The following is a 15,053-nucleotide window of genomic DNA, read 5'->3' as shown; positions in this document are numbered from 1 at the left end:
TGGCAACAAGCAAGTGCTAAGCAATACCGAGACAAGTCTACTAAAGCGTAGTGAGACGTTAGAGTTTTTAAAAAAGCAGTGTAGCACTTGGAAGGGGTAGAGAGACAGTAGAGTTTTAAAAAAGGCAGAACCGGACAAAATTCATGGGTTAATATACTGTGAGTACCGATGATAATGATAATAAAAAAAAAGCAGAAATGGCTGGATACATTTGAAAGATAGATGCATTTGATAACTAGATATTGTACACTAGGCAGACTGAACAGTATTTTAAACCAATGAAATAGTGAGTGCCAGTTTTACTGAGCATAGTAGGTAGAAAGGCATACAGTTCGCTTAGAAGTTTGACTGTTGCAACCAAATCAGCTGAAATGAGCTTTGCCGACATTGTCAAAGTAATGCAGGTACATTTAGAACCTAAACAACAGTGATTATAGAATGATTTAGGTTTCATAAGCAGAATCAAAAGGAAGTGGAGTCCATTTCAGTGTACGTGGCTGAACTGAAGACATTGGCAATGCTCAGACAATTCAGTGACGGGCTTAATGGTGTACTGAAGAAATAAGTTTAGTTTGTAGAATCTTACAATAAAGCATTCAAAAACAGATCCTAACTGAAGCACAGCTCACATTTAAAAGATAAGTTGAAATTGCTGTATCAATAGAAACAGCAGACAGACACAAATGAGTTGCAGTCAGGAATGAAAGTTAAAATTGCATTGCCTGAACAGAAACCTGCCTGGCCAAACAAATTCTGATACCATTGTAGCAGGGCCCACATACACCAGACCATGCAGATTTAAAAGCAAAACTTGCAGAAAATATAGCAAATTCAGACAAATACAAAGAGCATGCCCAGCAGATAAAAATAAATGGACTGCACAGGGAAGAGAAAAAGCTAAGAAGTCAAGTTACAATTTCAAAAAGAGCACTATTATGCATGTTGCTAATGAAAATCTGATAATGATGAGAGAGACAAGGGACTGGGTAGCTTTGAGATTTACAATGTGAAAACTAATAGACAAGCAGTCTGGCTTACATCAGTACTGAATGGCAAAATAATTAACAGGGAATTGGACACTGGCTCAACTGTTTCAGTCATTCCACAAAATGAGTTTGCATGTCATTTCAAAGATAGTAAACTGAAACCTGCAGATATCGAAATAAGAACTTGTATTGGAGAAATGACATTTGAAACACTGAAACAACAACTAACAAGCCACTTTGGGCTTGTATGTGGTTAAACAAAAAACAGGAAGCCCAGCATTGTGGGGTCATGAGTGACTAAAGCAACAACTTGATTGGAGATCCATCAACAATTTGCATGACACATACCCTGAAATAGAGTGAATTGAAAGGTACTGGGTGATGCCACAGCAGTGTTCAAGGATGTAATTGGAAATTCAAACAGATCAAGGGTAAAATAGTGCTAAATGAAAATGCCATACCCAAGTTTTACAAAGCCCATTCAGTTCCATGATAAAGTAGTCAGTGAGCCAATTGCACAGAGGCTGAAGGAATTTTTTCCAAAGTTGAATGGAACCCATGGGCAATGCCAGTAGTCCTTAACAGCCTCAATGATGCTGAGATCAAGGCTCTATGAAGGCCATACCCTCAGAAACCATATGAAAAATCCAGGCTGCTCAAGACACAGTACTATGTACATATATGTAAGCTGAAATGCACTCTATATTGAGTTGGCTGCAGAGGTTTTTGCAGACCTGGGCGACTTCTTCCAGTTCGTCCATGAAGCAGCTTAATATATTCTCTTTCAATGTCTCTTTTTCCCTTTTCAAGGTGGCTGGGGTCCCAGAATCTGTGATCTACAGCTGCACTCAAACTACTTCTCTTCAGGGCAGTGGGTTCTCAATCTTTGAACTCACAAGCGGCCTGCGTTTCAGGATCTCCAGGTGTGGCTTGGAAGGTGTACACCTTCAGGGTGCAACCTTGTAGACGACCCGATTCCTCACCCAGTGTTGCTGACTGAAGTATCACAGGAAATTATAACATCGAGACAGCAGTGTACCCTACTGTCGAAAGGCGGCCCTCGAGTCGTGGGAACGCGAATAAGCAAAGCTGCAGATTGTAACATCAAGACAGCGAGTTGTTGTTCTCCCTTTTATTTCTTGCAGGAATACCTCCCTCTCTCTCTCTCCCTTGTTAGTGAGAGAGTGAGCCTGTTTGAGAGGTCAAAGTGTTGGGATGGACAGTAGCTTTTTATGGACTCTAGATCATAGTCTCTTTGCTATTGCTTGCATGGTGGGTGGTGGGATTAATGATTTTCCTGGAGCAAGTGGGGGGAGGGAGAAGGTCAATGCTTTTGCTGCTGCTTGTGCATGGGAGGGGGAGGGGGAGGTACTTCGGGTTCTAACATTTTCTGTCATTCATTCTTTGGGTTTTTTCCCCCTGTTTTGTGGATGTCTATGAAAATTAAGGATATCAAGTTGCATACTATATAAATTCTCAAATATTAAATTGAACCATTGAACCATACAGCTAAGCAGAGTAAAACAAGAGAAAACCTGCAGATGTTGGAAATCCAAGCAACACACACAAAATACTTGAGGAACTCAGCAGGCCAGGCCACGTCTATGGATAAAGTACAGTTGACGTTTTAGGCCGAAACTGTACTTTTTCCCGTAGATGATGCCTGGCCTGCTGAGTTCCTCCAGCATTGTGTGTGTGTGTGTGTGTGTGTGTGTGTGTGTGTTGCTTAGCTAAGCAGGGAGGAGTGTAGTATAAGTAATATTTGAGTAATATTGAATTCATATTTCATTGGGTTTATATGTAAAAGTACATGAATGGCATGTGCCATCACTCCAACACGCCATAAATGCATGTCTTGCTAAAATAAAAAATGAAACTAAGACACGCATCTCCCAGCTCCATGTTTTGCTTTCAATTAGTTTTATGTTTTGGAGTTACAGCACATAAGTTACCTGCTGAGTATTTCCAAAATTTTCTGGTTTTATTCTCCATCTGCATGCCCATAGCCTTTTACTGGTCTTGAATGGAATTAAGCATACTGAATAATTGCTTTAAAAAAGTATTTAATTATAGAGTATTTAAGATATCCATTCTGAAGACATCACAAAGTTGGCTTGACACCTTCAGATAATTTGCAATGTCAAGCTCAGTTGAAAACAATCTCTTTCAGCAGCCGAAATCACTACATACCAAATTTCCTTTGGCTGTGATTGAAAATACAATATAACTTCTATCTATGCTACTGGTTCAACAGAATGCTTTTTAAACAAATTGACTTGAGATGTAGTTCAGTACAATATGCTCAATAAATTAAAGCTGCATGCATGAGGAATGGATATGTCACAGCCTTTTCACAGCCAAGTACTGGATCCCTGCAGCACATCAACAGCCAAAAACAAGCCATCACTGATATTCTTGTTCTATATTACCCAGGTTGGCACCTACACATCTGGAAAAAATTAAAATGTAGCTAGTTTATGCCATTGAGAATATGAACTTTACACAAATGTGTAAAGACCCATCTAATTATATCCCTGTAGAAAATGCTGTATGCAGTCATTTTTCAGCCACCTGTAGCTGAATATAGTGCCAGGAAAAAATTCTTGGAATGGAATCGCTTTTCATGGAAGATTTCATGTTCACTATTCCAATACAGCACATATAAAACACCGCTTGATTTCCAAAGGATTTAATAAAGGTCTCCTCATGGCAGCATGGAGTCTACGTGTTCTGGATTCAAACTGTATTCAAGGCTCATGCTTTATTATGGCAATCAGAAAGCTTTGCAGTACAGATTAACTAGCCATTTGTCTATCTTGCTGTTTATTTTGGCCAACATATCTGTATACAAATCTCTTTCACCAATCAACTTTCCAGCTCTTCAATTCACACCTCTCCCCCTCCCAGTTTCACCTATCACCTACCAGCTTGCCCTTCTTCCTTCCCCACCTAATCCACCTTCCACCTTCTCAATCTGACTTCTCTTCCTTTCCAGTCCTGACGAAGGGTCTCAGCCTGAAACGTTGACTATTTACCCTTCTTCATAGATGCCGCCTGGCCTGTTGAGTTCCTCCAGCATTTTGTGTGTGTATGCAAAGTGACATCGATTCAATAAAATTCAGGACAGGTAGCACACAAATGCAAATTTTCTTCCTAATTCTTCAGCAGTAAACTTTATATTACTTTAATTCAAAACCAAATAGAAAATAACACTACCCCCTGTTATTATTCTACTTTGAAAGGATTAGGTTAGAGAATGTATTTGATCAGCTTTACCTAAATATCTGGACAAGATGGGTTGCTGGGTCTCCTTCAATTTTCAATTATAGTTTAGCCTGACTAAGGATGTAAAATGAAACTTGTATTTCCATGAGTAGTTATGTAGAGAGGCATTATGAAGAAAATACAAAAACACCACAGAATGATACATCTGAAATAAGCAGTTTAGAAACTAATAACGGATCAAATGGAGACAAGTTAAAAAGCTACCTGTACCTTTATTTGGATGCTGAAAGAAGGAGGAATTTTCTAGAACAGGCAAGAGGTGCAGCTGAGGTAATACTGCATTAGGGTTCACATTGTTTAGCTGGAGTTCTCTAGCTTTATTGTAGTTCCTCACCTTCTCTGGTACTATGATGACAAGTAACATGCTTGGAAAGTTTTAGCAATGCAATAAGAAGATTTATAATTCTAACTGCACTGTTGGACAACAGCAACATTAAATATTATTTAAGCCAGTTGATAGGTATTTAGTATGATCAAACAAGGACATGTTTGAGGATGTTGTACATCATGCAACTGACAGCATTATCCCTTCACATGATCGTAGATTCAGGGCTTCAGCACTCATGTGTTAGGGATCATTCTAGAGTTATGAAATTATGGACAGCATAATATGGATTAACTAAAGTAAGAACCAGTCTTCAGGAAATAAAAACCTGCACAGAATTTGACAATTGATATTTTATGGCCAGTAAAACCAATCATTGAGTGCGAGACATTCTCTGCTCCATTGAAACTACGTCAGGGAGACAATAGATGAACGTTCCTGCTAGTAACACAGATGTAAACCTGACACTTAAGGCACAGTTCAGGACAGATCTGTTTTGTCACTTATCATGCTAGTAAGATGTATATTCATTGAGCTATCCTTATATTTTGGGTGTCAAAAGTTTGTACTGAGGCTTCTGCAACAGACACCTGCATTGAATATTCAAAGGGGTTCTGCTAGTTCTGATGCACTACCATTCTAAATACGTAATCTGTAAAATTACTTCATGTTTCAAATGTTGAAGTAGGTGATCACGGCAACTGAAAGTGTATTTAATGGTTTATTATTATCATTGTGTCAGGAGAGCGCAATTCTCTTGGATTCTTCCGGAGGCTTGCCGTGTGAATGAAGACTTTTACATTTCCCAGCTACAGCTTCTGCATGGCTCAATTTTAGTCAGTTACAAAAGCAGTTGATGGGAACATGGTAATTTAAATTTCGATAAAGTGAAGCTAGGATGCGAATACGGTGTTTATCATGAAAGTCGCAGCATTTATCACTTTATATTGCAGTAGGTTCAAGGCTTCAGTGCACAGGCCACCAGCTGCAGAAGTCTTGGCTCCTGCTATTGAATCTGGTTCTCAGTTCCACTGTTCAACTCTGCCTGGCCAAAAAAATTGCTGGACTCCCTTAGCATTTAGGGTGCGGATTCAGTTTGTGAAACCTGCAGTAGCTTAGATTTAGCTTATACTAGTGAAGTTCATGATCTTAAAAGATTTTAAGGCTGTAAGGAGGAAAAGAAGTCGTCCATAGGTGCCACCTACCCTGCTGAGTATTTTATATTATTTTTATTCAGCACAGTAACAACCCTTGCTGTGCAACCCACACTGCCTAATTACACTATACGACCAACTAATCTACTGATCCACACATCTTTGGAATGTGGGAGGAAACTGGTGCACCAAGAGGAAACACATGTGGTCACAGGGAAAACATACGGACTCGTTACAGATAACAACAGAAATGAACCTGGGTTGCTTATGCTGTAATAGTGTTACTCTACCACTATGTTACCATGCAATCCAATCATGTTTATTTTAGCAACCACAGTATAATTAGTTTTTCTCATTTATGGTTGCAATGAGTGCAATCATTTAAAATGCCTTTCAAGTGATTTAACGTTATAGAAATCAAAATATAGTCCTCTCCACTATAGGGTTTCACTTTCTACAGGTCATTTTGTGGTAGTTTTCAAAATGCCATTTTTTCTTCAGAACTTTACACAGCTTTGAGACTTTAATATTAAAAACAGGCAATATTTCAATTCAACACATCTTCACTTAAAATAAAGCTCATTAAACCTCCCAATTTTTCCCAATAATGTTCAACTCTGTGACAGCTTTTTGAAGGAGAACCTTAGCTGTGAACCTAATTTATGCTGACCCAATAGAGAGAAAAAGCTATATAGAATGACCCATTTAACAGCCATTTTGAAGGATCTTGTACAATTAACTAAATGCAATTACTCACTGCCTGCGAAACATTATCTTTGATGAAGCTTTAAATCAACTTGGACAGAAAGCTAAACAAGGAGTTTGATTCTTTAGTCTCTTAAAACTACCTGTTCTCTACTTGGTTGCTGAATGGATTTGTTGAGTCTCCAACTAAATGATGTCCACAATGTCAAAGAGACCCTGTAATACTGGATAAGGTCCAGCCAGATCCAGAATTGAATGTCTAAGCTACCTTACATCGGCTATACTCCAGACTAATCTATTTGAATTTGAATGGTCAATAACAGTTTAACCGAAAAACTGAAATACTGAATGGTGGAAGCAGACATGATGGTGGAATTTAAAAGGTTTATAAATATGCACATGATTATGCAGGGAATGGAGGGATATGGACCACATGAAGGCAGAAGAGACTCCGTTCAATTTGGCTTGTGTGCTCTAGGTCATGTTCCAGAGCTTTATTGTTCTAGTTCTGTTCAAAATGACAAATAACTTTGCTGGGATAAATGCACTGGGGAGGAAGGTGAGTGAATGATTTAACAGATCATGATTGCAGTAGTACTGTGTCAAATGGAGGGATAAAACTGGCAAACGGTAGTTTAAAAAAGAATTTTTGTCCTGGGCTGCCTACAGAGAAAAGTGCAGATAGAAGTGAGGAGGCTGGAAAACAGTACATAAAAGTTATCAGAGTTGGCATTAACAGTAAATGACTCGGTGATCAGTTTGCAGGAGATGTAGACCTTCACAGAATGGTTGGGATACAGGTTTGGATCAAAGGGTGAATGGCAAATGCAGTGAAAATGAAGAGTGACAATGGGGATTTCTTATGAAGACACAGGATGTCACTGATGCTAAAAACATATGCTGACCAGCCTTTTTTTTTGGGGGGGGGGCATTCCACTCTAGAGCTCAATAACTCCAAAATATATCCTCTTACCTGCAGTGTTGCATATGGATTTTCTGCAGCCTTTCCTCTAATTACTCGTGTCAAATGACCTGCTTTGAATCAAATTGTTTATCCTCTAAAACAAAGCCAAAGTTGCTTCAAGAAAATTGCAAGGGTTTCTCTGGCCAGTTTTCGGTGCACATATTGAGAAGGCTGCACAGCTATAAAAACAGAAAATATTCAGCAGGTCAAGCTGCATTAGAATCCAGTTCCAATACATCCCATATGGATTCCAACACAGCTCCACTCATCCTTACCACCACATTGCAAATGGTTGCTCTAGTTGTGTGCAAATGCTGCCACAATGCCATATGAGAAAATTATCTCAGGCAAAATATAAATACAGCAAACATATCGTGGGGGGAAAAAACTGAATAGGTTTCCAAGAATTTGTAAAAACAATACAAAGCTACCTGAGAGGGTTCCCTTGGCCAAACTTAGTCAAACTGTTTAATTACACAATTTAATTCAAATTCAATAATCTAGTTTATTTTGAACAAAAGCAAACTCTTAATTATCATTAAGAGTTCCATGATTTTGTAAAAACAATGCAAAGTTATTTTTACAAAATCATAGAACTCTTGATGATAATTAAGGTTTCACTTCTGTGCAAAATAAACTGGAATTAGTGAATTTGAATTAAATGGTGCAAGGCAACAATGTAAGAATATTTCCTGCTAAATATTCTCAGTCTGAACTAATTCATCTTAAACTAAAATGTTACTTAACATCTTATGGTCACCACATTGAAATAATTTTACACAAATATATGGTAAACTATTTAAAAAATATTAGTTTACAAAATGAAACAGAATAATTGCTAACAAAGCATCTTAGAAGTAAAATTTTGCTTACATAAACTTACTGCTCACTCCATTTTAAAAAGGAAAACTAATAGTTTCCCTGATAGCCTAGGGCATTAAATCATCACTGGTTAGCACTAATAAGAGCTACACAATGTTGGCTGGTCCCAGCTGGACCTACAATGTGAATTATTACAATTGGCCTTACACCTCAAAAACCTCAGTGGGTTAATTAGCATCTCTGGAGGCAAAGAGATGGTTAACAACTTTAGTACCAGTTGTGCTTGGGCGTTCCCCTATTTGAATTCTAACTATGGCTGAACGTTTATCTCATACCTAAGGAATAGTCTAAAATTCAATTTCTATTAATAGCCATTTGATGCACAGAACAGACTGCATTATAATAAATAGTCCCTTGCTTTTGAGATTTTTCTCTTTTTCTACCTTTTTCAACAAATGCTTGTAGGAAAGTAAGGTAAGTTGAGGTGCTTTAAAATTACATAATCTATGCATATTTCAACATGCTTAGAGAGTGAACAAAATAGAAATCCTTATTTTACTCTGTAATCCTTTTTGCACATTAACACTCAAAATTGCATCGTTAACCCTAAATATTTAGCACATAAGTGGTATATTGTAAATGTAATCAACATAGTACCAGACTAAAGAAGTCTTACCACAACCATAAATGACCACACCTGAGGGATTGTATCTTTCTTTCAGGTGCCTTGCCATTTGGCGTGGGCGATCATGTCTCTCCATTCATCACGGTCCCTGACCCTCCGAATTGTAGTTGTTGCCTCCCCTGTTTCTGACCATGATTTTATTCCATCTATCATTTTCATTCTCTGTCTGCCTCCGCTTCTTTTCCTTCCAGTTGTAACTAAATATTCTAACATCTCTCTTCGCATGATGTGTCCAAAGAATTTTGATTGCTGTTTTCTGATTTTTTTTTACGTAATGTCATGTTTTGTTTTCGTTCTCTGTAGAACTTCTTCGTTGGCTATTCTGTCCGTATATGATATGCATAGCATTCTTCTGAGGAATCACATCTCTGCTGCATTGATTCTTTTTCCCATTGCATTTGTGATGGTCCATGATTCGCAGCTATACATCAATATAGGAAGAATGTGGAAGCTGAGAGTTCTAAGGTGGATGTCAATTGCTATTTTCTTGTTCATTAGGATGTTTCTCATTTCTATAAATGCTGTTCTTGCCATTGCTATTCTTGCTTTTATGTCTGTTTCGCATTTGCCATCAGATGTTACCCATGATCCAAGGTACTTGAAGTTGTGAACTTGTTTCAGGATTTCATTTCCCAATACGATCCTATAGGTTTGGGATATCAGGTTTCTTTGATAGTACCATTACTTCAGTTTTCTTTTTGTTTAAGGTTAGGTCAAGTCTTTCGCTCTGTGTTGACGGTATATACTAGTTTCTGTAAATTTACTTCACTGTTTGCTATCAGTACTGTATCATCTGCATGGCAGAGGTTGTTGATATTGTACTTGTATAGTATACTTATTCCAGGTAGGTCTTGTATGGTTCTCATGATGTTTTCACTGTACAAGGAGAACAGGTCTGGTGATAGAACACAACCCTGTCTGACTCTTCGCTTTATTAGCTGATATTCACCAATATCGTTGTCTATCTGTATGGGTGAACTTTGTTGCCAGTAGAGGTTCCTGATTATTCTTAGATCTTTTCTGTCGATATTAATATCTTCAAGCATTTTCATGATGACTTGGTGTTTCACCGTGTCAAAGGCTTTTGTGTAGTCAATGAAACAGAAGTATAGGTCTTGTTGTACTTCTATTGACCTTTCGATAATATTCCTGAGAATGTAAGTGGCGTTTGCTGTTCCCTTGCCTTCAACAAAGCCACACTGTTCTTCACTGATCTCCAGTTTAATTTTGTATATAATTCTAAAAATAGCAACAATCTAATAAATATCAGCCTTGTCAAGAACATCCACACACTGAGGATAGCCTATGAAAAACAGGTGACTAGTTACACCTAAGTTGAAATGATGCATTCAAGTTGAAATGATTCCACTGAGCATTAGAACAGTAACAGGGAAAACTACAATGAGTAGATGAATCATAAGAATAACCCAAAGTTTCATTGATTTGGAGAGAATTAAATCAGAGAAAGCAAGCATTAAATCATGGAGAGGTATTACAAATTATTCTGATAAAGCTGAAGTATATCTGATGGCTGATGAGTTGTCAGCTTAAGATGATGAATTGAAAAAATCATCACTAGAAGAAAAGTTAGGAGAAAACAACTTCCTGACATACCAGACACTTCTGCAGGAGCACAGAGATAATATAGTTGGATGCAATATATTTAAAAGCTTGAACTTTATGATTCTATGATTATTACTGGGTTTAAAGGATCTCTGTGTGATGCTCTGTGAGACAAAGTGCAGGGTGAGAAAAAAAACTGCATTGACTTTGTCAAGACTCCAAAATATTACATTAGCCCTAATTTTTTTGAATGTACCAATGAATACTAGTAGAGCAATTTATGGCCAGAATCTTGCTGACAGCAGTGAAGCAATGGCACTTGCTACTGACCTCAAAAGAAGTTGTCCAAAAAGATCTAGTGCCTGTTGAATAGACTTTGTCTTTTGTGACATTAGCTGCTGTCAGGCATCAGTTCAAGGAAATCCCCACAGTGGACCAGGAGTGATGTTATCCATGCTGCCTGTGTATCAGATTAAGGACTCCATCTGGGAGAAGGCAAGGAATGATGTGGGGGTATGGCGAGGGGAAATTGTCATTCCTTCTGTTTAAGGAAAAATATTTTACAGACACTAAATAAAGATTGGAACCTAAAGATAAAATAAAACTTGGGTTCACACAAATAATATAAATTTTTATTTTAAAAACCAATATACTTCACAATATTTGAGAGAGAATTATAATTCACTGAAAAAAAACATTTTTAGGCTTAGAGAGGTGTCTAGAAATTATAACTATATAATCAAAAATTCATTTGTGACCTTGTGTAACAAAAACAGTATTTTTTATGACATTTTGCAATGAGATCTAATCAAATGCACCCCAAGTTCCATCAAATCATCCCTAGATTCTGGTAAAGTTTGCAAAACAATGTAGTTAGTTGAGGGAGGAGGTGTTGAATCACTGGCAGCAACTTTGGAATTTGTTTTAAATTTAACATGCATGTAAATCCCCAAATTGCAGCTATTTTCACAATATTATTGTCAAAAACACAAAATAAAGTTCATTTTACATCTGCATTTTAGGATATTTTGTCTGATAAATGCATAAAAATTTGTGCATTCTTGTTTCCACATTACCCATTTGCTTTTATTTTTCTTGACACAATATTAGGAGTTTGAGGAGATTTGATGTGTCACCAAAGACTATTGCAAATCCTATAACCCCAGGAATTAGTCTTGTGAATCTTTGTAACATTCCTTCCATGGCAAGCATATCTTATAGATAGCTTCTCAAAACTGCACATGATATTCCATGTATGACCTCACCAATGTCCTACACCAATATCATTTCCAGTCCAGAGGCAAGATAATTTCAAATATAGTCAGAACTGCATTATGTAAACAACACTCGAACTCCAAGACATTGCCAAAGTCCTTAGTTAAGGTTATGAGGCAATTGCAAACTAAACATGTACTAAACAGGGGCTCTAAATCTACCTACCCCTGCTGCATAGCAACACTCTGACAACAAGATTTGTGAATCATAGCAAATATCAAAGATACTCATCAATTTTGATGTGCCAGAAAAACCTCTGGCTGGCTAGGGAAATTCAAAACCTTGAATATGGCACAACGATAATGGTCTACTTGGCAGCAGTCATTACTGCTTTTCTGTGTTGTTTTGAGACATGACAACCCACAGGAGGAACCTCAAACCACTAGATCAGTTAACACAAAATAAACAAATTTAAGCACAGGAGGTCCCCTTAAGTCTGCTCAGCCATCAGCTAATATTACTGCTGACACAGTGCATTCAAGTTGGCATTGGAAAAGCCCCCATTTTTTGGGAACATGCAGAACGGAAAGTGGTGGAAGGAGAGACGACCTCTCCTTCTAACCTAAAGGGGATCTCTTAGCAACACACACAAAATGCTGCAGGAACTCAAGCCAGGCAGCATCTATGGAGATGAGTAAACAGTCGACGTTTTGGGCCAAGATCCTTCACCAGGACAGCAAACCAAATGAGAAAACAGATAAAACATGAACACCAAGTATCTCTATTTCTTCTGTGGCAAGAGACCAGGTACCCCGACCTCAAAAGTATGCTCAGAGCTCAAAAAGCTTTAAGCAGTACTAACTCTCCATCCCAAGGTGTTGGCAAAAATAAAAAGTGAAGCCTGAAAAGCATCACAATTAAGTCCAATCATGCCAATACAAACTTCCAGAAAGAGATGCTGGAAGCAGGAACTCCGTGATGCTAAGGCTGATGGAAACTCACATCAATCCAGCTTGGATCAACTTTTGTAGCTCATATTCTGCCTTAAAATGAGGATGTACTTCATATACTCAAGGTAAGAATAACAGTTTTTTTTAATAATTAAAGCCAAATATGTACAAGGCATAGAGTTAAAATTCTACAGCAAAATTTTTAAAATTCAGGGAAGTAAAAAAAAGACCAACAACAGTTATAGAATGATTTGAAGAGTTCTTTTGGCAAACCAAATGGGAAAACAAAAGAAATATGAACATATTAAACATAATCCATTTCATACATGAGTAAAATTGATTATTGTAAAAGACAATTATATCAAAAAAGGCAGACAACTCCTTGATAGACTTTTCAGTTACAATCCATTCAAAACAACCCAGAATTCTCATTTACTTCGAGTACATACTTAAAGGGTTACAACAGTGGCATCTAACACAAAAAATAAAGCTGCAGTGAAGACAGCACATCTGTGCATGAGCATCCACTCACATACAATGGAGAAGTGTTGATTGAGATACTGACAACTAGCTACAGTTTTTTAGTCTAAAAACAGATGCAACATATGGAATTAATCAACTCAAGCCAGCCTGCCACAGCTCAGAAAAAAATGTGGCCAGGAGCAGAAGAAAATACTTAGATAAGGAGAAGTAATATGCATTACGATACCTTAAAGAAAACGGGGATGCACTAATGATTACCTTCAGAAAATTTTTAAAGCATTTATATTTCTGATTGTCCTTGCTTATAGGATAGTCATCTTCCTCTTTTCTACACTGTGCTGCACCCATGTCTCCCACTGTATTTGCAGTTAAAAAGATAACTATTTAGATTTTAGATTTGTCCAGTTTTAGAGTTTTGTTTTTCCCCTCGTATTTACATGTACATTCCATTGAATATACCTATATGGATACTGAATATACTTATATGGATACAGGAAAGAGAACGTTCCAATGCAAGCCAGAACCTTATGAGTATTCTTTAAGGGCTATTAAAAAAGTACAAGAGGATGGATTTCGTCATCAAGCTTAAGATTCACATTCAATGGTTAACAAGTCAACAAATCCAAAATTCAAATCTTAGTACATTCACAAATCTGGGTAAAACCTTGAATGGGTTCATAAATCACAATACCTTTGCAGACAATAGTAACTGAGTAACTCCTGCTGCAATACATTCTATAGGCAGCTCAAGTGTTTTTAAGACCAATATCCCCACAGGGCAGTTATCTTGTGGCTTCAGTCCAAAGTCTGAGAAATTCTCATACTGCTTTATGAATCATTCTATTTCATTCTGTTAGTAAGCCTTCATTAATTGGAACCCTTACACAACAGACACACCATTATGGGAACATACAAGCTATTCAACACCAATAAGTATTGTGGTTTAATTTGCAGTCTTTTTGACTGGTTGATAAATCAGTTAAGCATAATTTATCATTTGAAGGTCTGGACTAGTGGCAACATCAGACTTGCTTTTGAAAAATGTGTCTCACATTAGGTTGTATTTATTCCTGTTCTCCTCCATCAACAGAGTGATATACACTATTACTCCAAGGTGACCTTGTAAATCAAATGAATTTCTGCTGCATTTGGTAGGCACAAATTGTGACCGGGTGAAAAGCAGAAAAGTAAAATTTTAAGGTCATGTACAATCTTTTGGAAATGAATTTTGAGCAACAAATTCTCACTCAATTTTCTCGGAGCAAGTCACCTCTTACCTGTAAGACAGTTAGCACCAGCCCACTGAAGGACCCTAAAAATGTACAAAGTAAAAAAATATAAAATTATACCTCAATTTAAAGAAACTATTACCCACTCACTTTCATCAAACAACATAAATGAGTAGTATGGACATTTACTCCTAAAAATTAACCATGAGGTAACTCCAAAAATTGCATGAATCAATACAGTGCTTCAGTAAAACAATAGAAATACTTACTATAACTTTCAAGGACAAGGACAAGAAAGGTTGAATTGTCTGACAAAAACTTTATCCTGTAACCCGGGTAGATGGCTTTGAGTACATTACAAAAGTAATAGCATCAGTACTTTAAAAATGCCTTTGCATCTTGCAGTGGCTTCAGTCAATGAATATACTATATACACAGCAAAATGTTCTATTCCAATTAACTTCTCACTTTGTTGTTTTGAAATTTAAATCTTAGTCTTTTGGAATCAAAGCCTATAAAACTCAGTTTTACTCTTGTCCGCAAAGTTGCTGATGTGCAACATCAAGTCTTTAATACATTAAAACTCATAGAAATTCAGTTTTATGTCGAGATTTAGAACACATGACTCATTGCTTTTGGGGATGCAAGTTTCTAAAAACACTGAAGCGTTTTTCCTGATTGCAATAT

The 15,053-nt window shown here is 37.2% G+C and overlaps 1 protein-coding gene across 4 annotated transcripts in view; it reads right to left on the bottom strand.

The window, feature by feature from the left end:
- Positions 1–15,053, bottom strand: part of LOC140190891 (ABC transporter B family member 1-like) — a 135,557-nt gene that overhangs the window by 81,817 nt on the left and 38,687 nt on the right. For all 4 annotated transcript variants that reach the window (XM_072247829.1, XM_072247830.1, XM_072247831.1 and 1 more), the window contains one exon: positions 14,415–14,449. In XM_072247829.1, the coding sequence (XP_072103930.1) occupies positions 14,415–14,449 (35 nt within the window). The remainder of the gene's footprint in view (positions 1–14,414; positions 14,450–15,053) is intronic.

Source organism: Mobula birostris, chromosome 31 (assembly GCF_030028105.1).
Source record: "Mobula birostris isolate sMobBir1 chromosome 31, sMobBir1.hap1, whole genome shotgun sequence".
Classification (NCBI taxonomy): Eukaryota; Metazoa; Chordata; class Chondrichthyes; order Myliobatiformes; family Myliobatidae; genus Mobula; species Mobula birostris.
This window is presented reverse-complemented; position numbering and strand designations above follow the sequence as displayed.